This window comes from Trichophyton verrucosum (genome assembly GCF_000151505.1).
Source record: "Trichophyton verrucosum HKI 0517 chromosome Unknown contig00308_77.r1.exp, whole genome shotgun sequence".
NCBI classification, from domain to species: Eukaryota; Fungi; Ascomycota; class Eurotiomycetes; order Onygenales; family Arthrodermataceae; genus Trichophyton; species Trichophyton verrucosum.
The window spans coordinates 25,010-39,920 of record NW_003315441.1 but is presented as its reverse complement, the minus strand read 5'-3'; the positions used below and the strand labels follow the sequence as shown (position 1 = coordinate 39,920).

The window sequence follows — 14,911 nt, the reverse complement described above, 5'->3', positions numbered from 1 at the left end:
AAAGATGAACATATGCCAATTTGTGACAGGGGGACATCCATCTGTAGCTTCAGGTCACTCGACTCTATTCCAAGTGTGAGTAAGAGGAAAGATCCTGTAGCCACTAAGATTGGGCAACTATGGCCGTGGGTATCTGCCTTTACCCAGCTCAGGTGCATTTATGCACTCGTTGTTCCGTCTGGGTAGAGAACCGACCTTAAAAGGAATGATAGGTGGCCATGGCCCAATATAGACTTACGACGTCAAACGTGCTGCTTATCCGGAAAAGACGATGGTTCGACCGCCAATGTCCAAAGTTTTGCCAAACGTGTAGATCAGACTCTAGGGTAAAATGAATCTCAGCCAGAATCAGTATTTTGTTGAGGGCGTTCAGCATCGAGGCCTTTGGAATCTTCTTCCTTCTTCCTCTTTTCTTCCTCCAATCCTTGCTTCCACATCTGCATCAACGAGGTTCCTCCCGCCTTAACCGTGTTTTCAAAGTACCGGTCTTGAACTCGAAACGGCATCGAAAATTTCCGTTTCGTAAAACAATCCGCGTATTCAGCCAGAGGAACTCGGTTGTCTGGCGCGCGCATTAAATCCTGCACCTCCATCCAATGCCTTGAGATTTGAAACCCCATATTATATGGGTTTTTTCTCATGTTTGCTTTGTGGTCATACTCTGATTCTGTAATCGTGCATTCGATGGCTTCGCCAGATGTGTCAGACGGGTGAAGCATGGCATTCTCGGTAGGGTTGGAGGAGCTTGGGTGTTCTTGGATATACGAGTTGGAAGTGTTCGGTCTCGGGCTAGGCAGAGGAACTGTCAACGGCGAGGCCCTGATAGCGTTGGAGGCGGATTCAGGTGATTCAAAGATCGCAAATGCCGTGCCCCCAGATGTCGACGTTCGAATTTTGAAATACTATTCTGCAGATTAGAATTGCGGTTTCTAAACTGTAAGAGAATCGGTTGGCTCTACCTTTGTATTAAGAAATGAGGATACTTCCCCAAACTGTTGCAATGATTTCAAAACCGCTCTGCTCTGGGATAGAGTGCGAGGAGCCGGTTGCATTCGAATGTACACTTGGCGGCTGTTGATAGCTGTCCGAAGCGTAGAGGACGCCATTGTGCATTCCCAGTTTGGCTCAGTTATACAGCTGCTATGCTATTTCCTGCAGTTCGACGATGCTCCTGGAGGTTTGAAAGGAACTTTGGCTTATGTAATCAGTCGATGGCCGCTAGAGCCAGAACTTTATCTGGAGTGCAGTGATATCAACATCAGCGGGATTGAACGATAGGTGGTCAACAACTAGTATTTGGCTGTGGATAGGTGCATAGTTGGAAAAGATCTCGGTAGTGTATCTCGGGAATTGTCGCAGACAAAATTTGCACAAGGACTACCTTATCGGAGATACCCTAGGTGGTCCCACTAGTTACGATCATCGGGCTGATAACATGTGGCCCATATCGAACTGAAGCTGAATTTACAGACTTCCTTGGTTATAGGAGGGCTTGAGGATCAAAGATACAAGTGCCAGATACTATATCTCTATGAGAAAAGTGATGCTATACGGAGTACGTTTTACACATTCAGATCTACGTGTCTGTAATTCAATTTTACGGCCCATAAACTCAGAAAGCACATGCTTTAAACAGGAGCATTGGGAATATACAAGAGCGATTTGCCCACATATGGGTTACGAAGATACTGAAGTAGAGTTGGGTTATGCTTTGGGAAAACAGCTACCATAATGAAGTAGAGCCAGAGAAGCTACTTTGGATAGCAAAGCCTGTGTTTTGATAAACTGTCGGTACAATGGAACACTCTCTCCTCTTCCGCTTCCACATTACTGATTTTCTCCTTCCATTAACTAACCCTAAATGATCTCACGATCGCATGACAAACGAGCTAATGAACTGTACGGTGAAAATAAAAATGATGGATCTCCTTACAATCCAGATGGCTCAAAGGGTACACTGATGACTATCCATGACGAGCTTTTGGTTGGAAAATAATGCGTCCGTCGCGATGTCGTTGGCCTCTTCCTCAATCTTCTTCATGATATCCCAGCTTGGCTCCATTCCGATAAACCCGCAGTTGGCAAGTTCATATATCGCCGCGAGAGCCCAGGTTCGACAAGTAAACTCGTCTCCTGGCACCTCAGTGGCCTGGATGCACTGCTTTATGGCGTCCATCCACTCAGCCGTAATGTCTGGGACCTCGCCGAGTTTTAAAACGACGAGCAATGCCGTGGATCTCGTAATATCCTCGAACTCAACTATATATCGCCAGACGGTTCCGTTGAGAGTCTGGTGGAAAATGACTCCTCCCAGTTCGTTAGAGGCGATAAGTATTCCCCAGTCGTACTTTCGTGGCAGCGCCGTCGACGACAGAACCATATATACGTTCTTGGCTTCGACTCTCAGCCCATTGTCGTATTCCGCTGAGGTTGGCGGGGCTTTTGGGTTGGTACCTGAGGAGGAAGGTTTGGCGGGTGAGAGCCTGAACATTTTTCTCAGCTTCTATTGAAAGTGAAGGGCAAATAGTAACCGATGACCGCAATATTTGCGTCTAAACGCCAGACCATTCAACCAAGAGGGTGAGCCCACGCAAGTGGAACGCGGGATGAAGTTGTCTTTTGACAGGTGGCCATGTCAAATGTCGTTGGTTATATATAGAAAATGGTGAGAATTTAGGCTGCCTTCCTGCAAGACGGGAAGTACTCCCCCTGCTGGCCTATTATATCAAACCTCGCGATGCTAGGCCTGTCCCGTAAGTATACATCATCAACCAGATACAAATAGTATGCTGATTACGAGACTAGATCTAGACGTAGTCCAGTAAGTATAAGCCTAATATTATCGCGAAGCGGTGGCGGTGCTATTTCAAACTAAGTAGGCTCTATAGCCAATTACTTCTGCTACTTGACCTTGTTTGTCAAAACTGATAGTATATTTTCCGTATATTAGAGCGTATTCGGGACTTGTTCCTTGAGACTTTGCTTCCACGTGTGCGTCTTAAACTCCTTCAAACCACTTGTGTGCCAGCGCTTCATCGACAGTGATTCTCTTCTCTGGATCTAAATTGGTCATGGCACAAATAAGGCTCTTAAACTCCCCATCAACATCCTTCCAAAGAGCAAACGGCCTCCGTGGGTTGTCGCTGTTGAAGCCATCTCGGATGACTTGGAAAATGTGGACCCAAGGACTGTCTCCTAGGTATTTGACAAGCCCATCTATGCCATCTTCATTTGCAAAGTATGAAATTTGCCGTTCTATTATAATAGACAACGGGTTTATCCTTTCCTCCAACTCCTCCTCCCCAACCGCAAAGATGACCCGTTTGTGTACTGCATAAATGCACTATTAAGATGAGCAACTAGGCCTTTGAAGTCCTGGGATTTTTAGTATTAAGACTTACGACAAGAGCAAAAGAGAAGATGTCAGATGGTTTATTCACAGGCCCTGATGCATGGGCTTCGGGACTCCTCCACATCTCGTTTCCTGCTTGCTTTCCAATCATCGCTGACCCGGGAGGAATGTAAGCAGCATCTTCAAGGTCTCCCAGCTGAACTCGCTCCACGTTGATATCTTTGCCATCGCCTTTCCAGTCGATGAATATGTTATCTGCCTTGATATCTGCCTAATATAAGTATTGGCTCTCTCGTCTGCAAAAGACAATACATACCCGTATGGACAATATCCCTGTTATGGAGCTCCGCTAGCCCACGCAGGGCATCTTTAAGAATCCTTTTGGTGACTTGTAGAGGCAGATCATTCTGAGCAAGTCGTAAGAGATGGCCAGTGAAATACTCAAAAACGAACATTGATTTCTCTGGGAGTATGTCTTGTGGGAGACGGACATGGCCAGTACCAAGTAGTTTACAGTTTAGTTCCCGAAGGTTACTGAAGTTAACTGGATGGATGTACTTTAGGATGAACTTGTCACTGGCAGCACTAAAAGAGTGGTGAGCAACTAGATGGTCATACGGAGTAGATTGGGGGGCTCACTTAGCAAGGCAAACCCGGCGTGGAGGGAATGTCTCCTCCTGGAGAGTCCGTTCAATCTTGTAATTCCGGCCAGACTCGCCGATATATTCTCCAGAGTTTATCGGGGCTGTCGATATTGTGCGGGTTTGGCCTGATGCAGCTAGCCTGGAGTTTGAAAATTTCGGGCCCCGGAGGTTTAAACATGCCCAATTCTTGCAAGAACGGACGGCTAGAGAGAAGAGTGTACCTTGTGACTGCATTTTGAGATCCTCGCGGGATACTGTCAGGAAAGCTTGTCTTGCTCATATCTCGTAAATAATCTCTGTCTTTTACGATCAGCGCAAACAAGATACTTATGTCGAACCCCCTGCCCCATTGCTTTTCGTGTCTGGCTCGAGCCGCAAAAGGTCTTGGCTAGATCGGGGGCGAAACACGATGATCCAGATCGAGAGATATGCACCCAAAAAGACGACAACTAGAATAATGGAAGGGAAAGTACGGAGTACTCCGTAGCTACAAGCTCAATCTCCCACGTGCAAACAAGATGATGCGCATGCCAGAGCCCCGAAGACCAGTCAAGGAGCTGGGAGGGAGCTGACCCCCCAAACTGTGGAGAACGCCTGCGGTTGTTCGGCAATCGCTTCTTGGTTACGGAGTATGTAACGTAAATATTTTGCTCCATCGAAGTCGAGCACCCGCAGAAGGTTCCGTCGAAGCTTGGCCGGGGTAGAACATATCGACCCCCCCCTGGTCGGTCAGAGCAATGACCTTTCCATATCAATAACCTTTCCGGCAGCTGGAATGGGTGTCATGTCGAGGATGTGTCGAAAATCACGCGGCAACCATGAAGAGACGCCCCCCCGTCATGTCATGCGTAAAATCAAGAGAAGCTCCAGGCCCGGCATCGGTCCCCATATATGTAGCTACTGACCATCGTCCTCCCTTGTCATCCACCAGAAGTGTTAGTTATGTAACCTGAAGATCAGCAATAATGTGATGAGAATCCCAGCCCAATAACTGGAACCGACGCTCCGCCGTACATGGTACCATGTCGTCTGTACGCTGCACTCGGTTGTGTATGATTCCTGACTGACGCTGGGCGACGAGAATGGCTACACAGCTGGTACTCCGTACCCCTTTGATGGGCCAGGCTGTGACCGGGAGCACTTGAGCGGCCTCCTAGTCCGCTGCAGACCAGCCGCTAGCGTGCTGTCGCCCCTGGCTCCCGCCAGTCAGCGCCGCAGATTGGCCACTGAGCAGACACCCTGGCCGCCTGGACTGTGATGAGGGCAGGTCATTGCCCAATAAGGCGGCCTCCAGAGGGGGCCATCACTCACCCTATTTATACCACCTTGCCTCTGCCTGACAAGGAGGCCGAGCCAAGTCGAGTTCTCAAGCCTGTCGCCTCGAGACGGACAGCTGCACTAGTACTCCGTACATATACTCCGTAGTAGCCAGAGTGAGAGCCAGCACCGCGAAGAAGTGATGGTTTAGCTAGCTAGCGAACGAGGACGAAGTGAAAATAAAGTATTTCTTACCGGCCGTATCGAGCCCGTATCAATACCGCTCTGCCGGCCCCCCTTCGCCCCCAAGTCGCCCCCCTTTGACCACCCGCTGGGCAGCGTCCTGTTACGGCCCCAATACCAAGGTTACCGCTTCCCTTTTCACCTTTTCTCGACCAACCCAGTCAAAAAGAGAGAGAGAGAGGCAGCCTTACGTAAGCCTACCCAGAACTTCTGGCGCTCCCAACTTCGACCTCTCGCTTTCCTCTTCCTCCTCCTGCCTCTGCTGCTTGCTCCAAGAGAGAGACCCGACCTGCACCGACGCCCGATCTCTCGACCACCGCTGCCGACGAACGTCTTCGACCCTCTGCTGCCCCCAGACACTGTCCAAGCTGCTGCCGGTGCCAGCCATCTGCCTCAGTGCCGCTTTGCGACTTCTTATAACCGCCGGTTTCGCTCGTCTGGACCGAGCAGGCGGTACTCTCTTGAAGCACGCTCCAAAGGGGGAGAGGAGTTCTCGACCTCCGACTCAACTTCTGCCGCCTCAAGATCAAGAGCAGGCGGGGGATAACGAGAGACACTCTCGCAATAGGCTGCTGGACTCGAAGTATTCGGCCTTTCCCTGTTTAATACCTTCAAAAGTGACTGCGACGATAGCTTTTTTTGGGGGGTGTGCTTGTGATATCGTGAATCCTTCTAACACAAAAACGTTAACCCAACTTCAACGGTTCCTTGGTTTGAAATTGACGGTTAGAAGCCGTTGGGAACTATCGGTCGGCCCTACGACTCGCTCTTGTCGGTGACAAGGTGCTTAATTGACGGAGAGGGCTCCATCCCACACGGCCACCTCGTTCCCCGAGCTAGCCCAAGCCTCTCCACGCTCCGGCGTCGTCGCTGAAATAATTATATCGCACGGTACCAATGTCCGCCCCTTCTGGAGTCCCAGGTATGTTGACGATCATGTTGCTCTATAACCGGGTGAATATCAAGAGATTAACCTCGTTGAAACTAGACTCGAGCGTAGCTCCTGCAAGTCACACAGGACCTTCCGACATGCCTCATAATGCATCCCCTTCCGCTCCAGAGACAACGGAACACCCAAAGAAAAAGCGGTCTTTTCTCCGCATACCGTCTCGGTCCTCGTCAAAGAAGAATAAAGAACACTCGCAGTCGGAAGACACCAACCGGGAAGGCACTGGAGCCTCGCTATCCACTTCGCAAACAAACCTGACGGGGAGCCACAGCAAGGCTAGTAGCACAAGGTCACGACACGCACAGCCTCTAGATCAAGCTGGTCCTCATATCGGTTCTAAAAATGGAGGTTCACGGGCCGAACATGATCCAAAGTCTGATAGGAAGCAAAGGGGATCACTATGGTCGTTTCTAAGCTGCTGCCGTGCGCCAAAGGACGATGATGGTGAAGACATGGCTTCACTCCCACCAAAGCAGACTGTCAAACCTCATTCACTCCGGACCACCCAACCAATATCCGAGAAAGCGGATGCTGGCGTTGCTGATTCGGGTAGTGCCGACAGGAAGGATGACGCTGATGCCACTACCGAAAAGCCAGCAATCAAAATATTCGATGACCAAAGTGCCCCCATAGCTGAGAATAGTGTCGGTGCTGCTGTAGATGAGAAAGCTGCTGTTACAACAAAGCAAGAAGACGAGGAAGAATCCACTCTTTCTGGCCGTGACAGTAACACTCACCACCAAAACGAGCCAGTCCTCCCGGAGAGTTCCAAACTTGACCCAGTACATGTTTTGTCAGAGGAATCTGGCGCATCGAACTCTCTAGCCACCGGCCAAACCGAGAAGCCCACAGAGACACCAGCTACCATTCCTGAGCAACAGAACCGGAGCGACGAAACCGACATGCATGACCAGTACCCTATCGCCAGCGCCGATGAGCCAGCCGCCGAAGCGAACCACCAAATTGTCCATCAAACCCCTCTTCCACCTCCACCTCCCTTGGACCTCGCATATCCCCAAGCAGCTTCTGATAAACCGGTTCCTCCTGTACCATCTGTTCAAAGTGAAAAGCAAAAATGGCTATTGCCCCCCATTCAAGACCATTTCTCTGGCAGGAAATGCCTAGTCTTGGATCTCGACGAAACACTTGTTCATAGCAGCTTCAAGGTATGATATACATCCCATTTTTCTTTCCTTTCTAGATAAACGTATCGCTAACAATTTTGTGCTCAGGTTCTTGATCGAGCTGATTTCACTATACCCGTCGAGATAGAGGGACAATATCACAATATATATGTGATCAAACGTCCTGGAGTAGACCAGTTCATGAAACGTGTTGGTGAACTCTACGAGGTTGTTGTTTTCACTGCATCTGTATCAAAGGTTTGTCGTCCCTTCTGAAAAGATTTATATTATGCGCCTGTGGCTAACCCCTTTACAGTATGGAGATCCATTACTAGATAAACTAGATATCCATAAAGTTGTCCATCATCGCCTCTTTAGAGATAGCTGCTACAACCACCAAGGAAACTATGTCAAGGTATGCCAAGAATTCGTCGGATATACATTGCTAGATATCCTTTGCTAAATTATTACCAGGACCTATCGCAAGTTGGCCGTGACCTTAAAGAAACGATTATTATCGATAACTCCCCGACTTCCTACATATTTCACCCAAAGCATGCAATCCCAATCAGCAGCTGGTTCTCAGACGCCCATGACAACGAGCTCCTCGACCTCATTCCAGTACTAGAAGACCTAGCTCACAGCCATGTGCGAGATGTGAGCTTGGTGCTGGACGTTGCCTTATAGCACCGGCATTCTCGAAATAACTAGCATCCAGTCTATGCTACTTTGACGTCTTTCTTACCTTTATCTAACCCCTGTTAATTAACTCCCAAAAATTCCGGAACCTGCCTGTGCACCTAAAAAAAGATGCTCTCTTAAATGAGCCACGTTCGCTTTAATACCCTGGTTGTTTTTATTAGTTTTTCCTTGTTTTATTTGTGATTACCCATTAAGCACCCTTTCCTTAGTTTCCTTGACTTCTCCTTTCCGTATGTTTAACTCCATTCCCCCAATCGCCTTATCTTTCTTCCGTTTGTTTGAAAACAATTCCCCTGGCTGTCTTCGCACCTCTCTAACCCCCCCCCCCCCCCCAAATTGCGCTATCTAATTTCCTGCACGTACTTCACCTTCTACCCAATTCACTACATCTCCTTCTCCATCTACATTCTCTATCAACTCCTAAAGTCTTCATGACCTTGACTTCCAGGTTTTACCCTCCTGCCCTACCCCATATCTGCCCTACATTTCGTCCTGTACCTCCACCACAAACCCCGAATCTGCGAACAGTCGCCATACTGCACAACCTTTTTCCTTGACTCCTCTATTTCTCTCATCATATCTGTCCTCATTGCTTTTTGATATTCCAGCTATCGAGTTATTTAAACCCACAGTTATACATCCATTGGCACAACATATTCATTTACGCATCAGCTTTAGCTCTGAGCCTTACTTATTCGTTATTACCCTTTCATATTTCTTCAATTCTATTGACCTATTTATTCTTCGACTCTGATATTCTATCCGTTTACCCTTCTCAAAGTCCCAAGGACCAACTCCATTCAATTTCGCACATTCTAACATCCCTCCTTTTTAGCCGGGCACCTAGTTTGCTCTATATATGCATCCTTCTTCGTCTTTCTTAGAACAAGATGTTCTTGTTTTCTCCCTCTTATTTATCTTCTTATTTATCTACTTCTCACCCAGCATGCATTTTCATATCTGAGATTTTTTTTCCCCTTCATGTTGCATACGTTCTAGCAACGTTGTTTTTCCAACTTAAGGTACTTGATGTATTTTTCTAGTCTATGTTTTAATAGATCGAATTTAACCAACCTGTGGCATTTTGATGCACGTAGCATACCCATTTGATCCGTAGTATTTTACCGGCTAGGTTCGTGCTGCCAGGGCGCCTGGCCGGGGGATGGTCACGTGGTGTCCATGACGCACCTGCACCCGACACCCAAGCAGCGGTTCCTGGCTGCCTAGGAGTTACACTAGCTTATTTATCGATAATATAAACTTGAATGCGAGATCAACATTATACCCATACCAGGTAGACTGTACCTTGCACGAGGTTATTGTTACGACACTATTTGATCCTGCTAAACACTACGCCTCGTGGCAAGCTCCTGAACCTCCACGCCCATCTCCCCTCCATGACAGTATGAGCGACCAACAGACGGATCCAAACAAACCAGCCAAACCTCACGCTGTCCTCACAAACCCCGAGGTACTGAGTAGCCCACATGCGGATACTGGAGGACCGCCTCCTGAAGAAATTGAAGCCGATGAAGGTATAGACTGGGTCATGATAGTCCTATAGAGATACAAGGCATGCTAACTATGCCGTTCCCATAATAGATTTGCTAGTTGATCTAGAAGACGATGCGGACGTAAGTCCCCCTTGGAAGGCTACACCATTATGGCGCATGGAGGTTAATTGAAGTTACTCTAGGAAATATACTTGGTTCACTCCAGAGTATCGTCCATGAAGAGCTTGAAATTAGAACGGTTTATGAATATCGAGGTATCACTATTATTCTATCATCGTACAGTATACTGTGTCTATTATGAACAGGCCCTGACTTGCAATCTTCTAGAGAATATGTCTTCGCCAGAACCAAATAACCCGCATATATCTCCCCGATAACCTCGCCCCCACCTTAAAAGAACTTGACCTTTATGACAACAACATCTCACACGTGAAAGGCCTGGATCACGTCGTGAACTTGACAAGCCTCGACCTTAGTTTCAATGACATTAAACATATCAAGAATATCTCTACACTAGTACACCTGAGGGACCTATACTTCATTCAAAACCGAATTCAAACAATCGAAGGGCTGGAAGAGCTCAAAGAATTGCGGAATCTGGAGCTTGGTGCAAACAAGATAAGAGTATGGCCCAGAAACTACCACCCAATACCTATTCAGGCCGATTCAAAATATGACGGACTGTGTTTGACTGAGAACTGACAAGATTTTCTTTTGGTAAATGACAGGAAATTGACAACCTTGACACATTGATAGCTCTTGAAGAGCTATGGCTCGGAAAGAACAAAATATCCGAAATTAAGGTATCAACTAGCAACTCCAAGCCCAAAAATTCTCCACCCGCATAAAACTGATTATGTCCCTTTTGTTTTAACAGAACATTTCGTCTCTTACCAATCTCAAAATACTTTCGATACCTTCTAACCGAATTGAAACACTCTCCGGACTAGAGTCTCTTTCAAGCCTCGAGGAGCTCTACCTATCTGATAATCTCCTTACTGGGATATCTGGGCTTGAAAGCAACGCAAATCTCCGTGTTTTAGACATATCCAACAACAAAGTGTCGCGGCTGGAAAATCTGTCGCATCTTACCAAGCTAGAGGAGCTTTGGGCGTCAAATAACCAGCTCTCTAGTTTTGAAGAAGTTGAGCGTGAGCTGAAAGACAAAGAAGAGTTAAATACAGTGTACTTTGAAGGGAACCCCTTACAGAAAGCGGCGCCTGCTCTGTATCGGAATAAAGTACGGCTTGCTCTGCCTCAAATTAAGCAAATTGATGCTAGTAAGTGCCTCGTATTAACAGTTATTTGTTCGTCCCTTGGGTATGTTATGACTGTCGCTGATCAATTTGTCTCTTATAGCGTTTGTGAGAGTATAGCTACAAATTTGACGAATCTCCGGACACTTATAAGTCAATATTTAAAATATTTCTTTTGTGCGGAGTACTTCTTTTCTTATAGGATCGAAGGCGATCATCTTTCTAGGGAGCAGGGAGATGGACTATAAGGATCATAATTCCTCGAGCTCCTTTGTTTAAAGCCAGTATCATTGAATGTCGTAGTGCATACAATCACAGGAGCTAATATTAGTAACAAAGTGTTATATCTTGGCAAAAATTAGCCTCGGCAAAACATGGTCACGTGGATGAAAGTTCACATGCTACAATCTCGACCAACTTTCAACGGGGAATCTGGGGTTAAATTCAACTTGCTCAACCTCATCTCAGTACAACTGCTAGTATACGGCGTAGCTGCTGTGGTTTGTAGGTGACGAATTTGATACCTTCTGAACGATCTCTAGGCTTTCCCCCTCCTGTTTTGCTTCCCAGTGGCGGCTACCCGGATTAGTTGCGGGACCATGGGATTCAAATCAAGATAACCAGTGAATGAAACGGCCTATGGTCCTAAAGTGAAGACAGTATGGCAGCTCAATCTACTCTTCGGCGACCGGAAGACCCGCTGGTCATACTATTTCGGCATTATTCCCAACTACTTCTCTCCCGCGTCCGAAATTCGTCAAGAACGGTAAAGCTAGCTGCCACCGTCGCTTTACTTCTCTCTATTATTGGAACAGGTTATGGAGGATATAGCTGGTGGAAGGACTGGTCAAAGGAAAGGGTACAAGGGAGGCAGCTGTTGCGCAAGAATTCCGGATTACGAGGGAAAGATGGCTCAAGGATTATATATGTTCCTTACAAGTCGAGCCTTACCTCCTCCAGTACCTCCAAGGTCACCATCCACCCTACAAAATCAACAACATTTGATGCCCACAGACGACTATTTTTAAACCCACCAAGAGCAGCTGGACTACGGGACGGATATGGAGGGGCGCCACCGCCATCCACCAAGCCTGGTTTGAATTTAGCCTTTTTGCACCAACTGCTTAGCTTATTGAGCATCATGATACCCCGATGGAACAGCAAGGAAACAGGTCTACTTCTAAGCCATGGCGTTTTTCTCATGCTAAGAACATACCTATCCTTGGTAGTGGCTCGGCTGGATGGTGAGATTGTACGGGATTTGGTGGCCGGAAAAGGAAGAGCTTTCATTTGGGGCATCCTCAAGTGGTGCAGCATCGGCACCTTCGCTTCATACACAAACGCTATGATCAAGTTTCTGAAATCAAAGGTTTCTATTGCTTTCCGAACACGACTTACTCGCTATGTACACGACCTTTATTTGAACGACAACATGAATTACTACAAGTTGGGCAATCTTGATGGGGCTATTGGCCAAGGGGTTGACCAGTTCATTACCCAAGATCTCACCCTGTTCTGCAGCGCTGTTGCATCATTATATTCTTCACTTGGAAAACCACTGGTCGACCTTATCGTTTTCAACTACCAGCTTTATCGTTCGTTGGGTCCACTGGCTCTAACTGGCATACTAAGTGGGTATATTGGCACTGCATCACTTCTCCGGGGCCATTCCCCTCCGTTTGGGAAACTCAAGGCAGTGGAAGGGAAGAAGGAAGGCGATTTCCGTAGCTTACATTCCAGGCTGTTGGCGAATGCTGAAGAGATCGCGTTCTATGGAGGTGCCGATATCGAGCGGGTATTCCTTTCGAAGAGCTTTGCCAACCTTCAACGATGGATGGAAGGTATATATAAGTTGAAGATACGATATAACATGTTCGAAGACATGTTATTGAAGTATTCGTGGTCAGCTTTTGGGTATTTGATCACATCACTGCCAATTTTCCTTCCCGCATGGGGTGGAGCTGGCGGAATTCTCGAGATGGCCACACCTGGAGCAGGTATCAACCGAGAACGGGGTCGTATGAAGGAGTTCATAACAAATAAACGACTAATGTTGTCCTTGGCTGATGCGGGTGGCCGTATGATGTATAGCATCAAGGATCTATCGGAGCTCGCTGGATATACCTCGCGCGTATACACATTGATATCGACCCTTCATCGTGTTCATGCCAACTCATACCACCAGCCCCGTGGGAGCCAAATAGAACTTTACTCACTCTCTGATGTCCAAGGAACAATTCACAGTGGGTTCGATGGGGTGCGCCTAGAGAATGTTCCCATTGTTGCACCTGGCCTGTTCCCGCAAGGCGGAGATGAACTTATCGAATCCTTGTCTTTTATTGTTCACTCAGGCGAACACCTGCTCATATCCGGGCCGAATGGGGCTGGCAAATCTGCCATTGCTCGGATCATTGCTGGACTATGGCCTGTGTACAGGGGACTTGTAAGCCGACCAAGAAATTTCGGGCAAGACGGCATCATGTTCCTACCACAGCGACCTTATCTGAGCACTGGGACACTACGTGACCAAGTTATTTATCCTCACAATGAACTTGACATGCGAGAGAGCGGGCGCACTGATAACCACCTGATGGAGATCCTCGAGGCAGTTCATTTGGGCTACCTCCCAGCTCGTGAAGGTGGTTGGAACGGGCGCAAGGAATGGAAAGATGTTTTGAGTGGCGGAGAAAAGCAGCGTATGGCCATAGCCCGGCTATTCTACCATGACCCGCGCTACGTATTCCTGGATGAGGCAACTTCCGCAGTGTCTTCTGATGTGGAGGGCTTACTGTACGAACGTGCAAAGGAGCGAGGCATTACCCTGATCACGATCTCGACCCGGGCTTCCCTAAAGAAGTACCACACTTTCAACCTTACTGTGGGTCTTGGAGCCGATGGAATGAGTTGGGAGATTGATCGCATTGGAACAGAAAAGGAGAAGATGGGTGTTGAGAAAGAACTACAAGAGCTTAGGCGACAGCTGGATAATGTTGACTCTCTCAAGGCTCGCCGGCAAGAGATTGAAGATGAACTGCAGAGGGTGTGGGAGGGTGAACAGGAGACTGTCGCCCTTGCTTCAGCAGCCTAATCGTGCACATAATTACTACAAGACCCGCATCTTAACAAAATATTTATCCATCTGTATATAAATAGACATGGGAGATCATGGGATCCTGTCATTGGTTCCTATAGATTTTTTTGCAAAACTTCAACACCAGTGGGGTTTGGTGGCCCCTTGAAGATTTACAAGGCGATGCGGTAGATAACTAACTTGATCTATCTCAGGAGGTGTATATATATACTAACGGCCCATTCAAATATGCATTTTGTCAGACGTAACCGACTTCAACTTCTGCTGAGTGACCAAGTAATTAAGTTAGCTGACCAATTATAGTTATTCGACCTAGGTACCTGTCTCAGCTGTGAAGACTGAAAGGGGCGGCCCAGCCAATCAACCTCTTTGTCTCTTTGTCTTCTTGTTGGAAACCCGCGAGCCCCCGGGCCCGAGTTGGTCACGTGAATAACTTTATTTAAAGCACACGGCTCTCGTCCTCAGCTTTTTGTTTTGACTGTCCAGATAAAACAACCTCGCAGCACTCTCTTCGTCTGTTATATACGTCCTCGAACTTCACCGGCTCGAGCCTAGCAAGTGAGATAGCTAACAATAACCAGTGAACCGCATCTGAACTCGAAGTGAAGCCTGACAAGCTGCATACCTGTGCCAAGCCATTGAGATTAGCTCTCAGCTCACTTCACTCTTGGATCAACATCCAGCAGCTTTCGAAGTCGCGTTAAGAAGAGCTACCGCCCTCTAGGACGGCCTGTATATCAACATGGGACCACAGGGATATGAAGTCGATCAAAAGGGCC

At 47.5% G+C, this 14,911-nt stretch overlaps 6 protein-coding genes across 6 annotated transcripts; 3 read left to right on the top strand and 3 right to left on the bottom strand.

Moving 5' to 3' along the window:
• Nucleotides 1-338: 338 nt before the first annotated feature.
• TRV_03807 (uncharacterized protein) lies at nt 339-1,113 on the bottom strand (the record flags this gene model as incomplete). Its single annotated transcript, XM_003022020.1, has 2 exons — nt 339-902; nt 994-1,113. The coding sequence occupies 2 exons, from the start codon at nt 1,111-1,113 to the stop codon at nt 339-341; spliced, it is 684 nt and encodes a 227-aa protein (XP_003022066.1).
• Nucleotides 1,114-1,945: 832 nt separating this feature from the next.
• Nucleotides 1,946-2,491, bottom strand: TRV_03806 (uncharacterized protein; the record flags this gene model as incomplete). The annotated part of the gene is made up of 1 exon (XM_003022019.1): nt 1,946-2,491. The coding sequence occupies one exon, from the start codon at nt 2,489-2,491 to the stop codon at nt 1,946-1,948; it is 546 nt and encodes a 181-aa protein (XP_003022065.1).
• Nucleotides 2,492-2,998: 507 nt separating this feature from the next.
• Nucleotides 2,999-4,230, bottom strand: TRV_03805 (uncharacterized protein; the record flags this gene model as incomplete). Its single annotated transcript, XM_003022018.1, has 4 exons — nt 2,999-3,343; nt 3,402-3,619; nt 3,669-3,937; nt 3,992-4,230. 4 exons carry the CDS (start codon nt 4,228-4,230, stop codon nt 2,999-3,001), a joined length of 1,071 nt encoding a protein of 356 aa, XP_003022064.1.
• Nucleotides 4,231-6,525: 2,295 nt separating this feature from the next.
• Nucleotides 6,526-8,256, top strand: TRV_03804 (general stress response phosphoprotein phosphatase Psr1/2, putative; the record flags this gene model as incomplete). Its single annotated transcript, XM_003022017.1, has 4 exons — nt 6,526-7,611; nt 7,678-7,827; nt 7,886-7,984; nt 8,044-8,256. 4 exons carry the CDS (start codon nt 6,526-6,528, stop codon nt 8,254-8,256), a joined length of 1,548 nt encoding a protein of 515 aa, XP_003022063.1.
• Nucleotides 8,257-9,676: 1,420 nt separating this feature from the next.
• Nucleotides 9,677-11,289, top strand: TRV_03803 (uncharacterized protein; the record flags this gene model as incomplete). The annotated part of the gene is made up of 7 exons (XM_003022016.1): nt 9,677-9,806; nt 9,874-9,905; nt 9,968-10,039; nt 10,113-10,409; nt 10,514-10,588; nt 10,663-11,065; nt 11,162-11,289. 7 exons carry the CDS (start codon nt 9,677-9,679, stop codon nt 11,287-11,289), a joined length of 1,137 nt encoding a protein of 378 aa, XP_003022062.1.
• A 413-nt stretch (nt 11,290-11,702) lies between these two features.
• TRV_03802 (uncharacterized protein) lies at nt 11,703-14,129 on the top strand (the record flags this gene model as incomplete). The annotated part of the gene is made up of 1 exon (XM_003022015.1): nt 11,703-14,129. The coding sequence occupies one exon, from the start codon at nt 11,703-11,705 to the stop codon at nt 14,127-14,129; it is 2,427 nt and encodes an 808-aa protein (XP_003022061.1).
• Nucleotides 14,130-14,911: the final 782 nt, after the last annotated feature.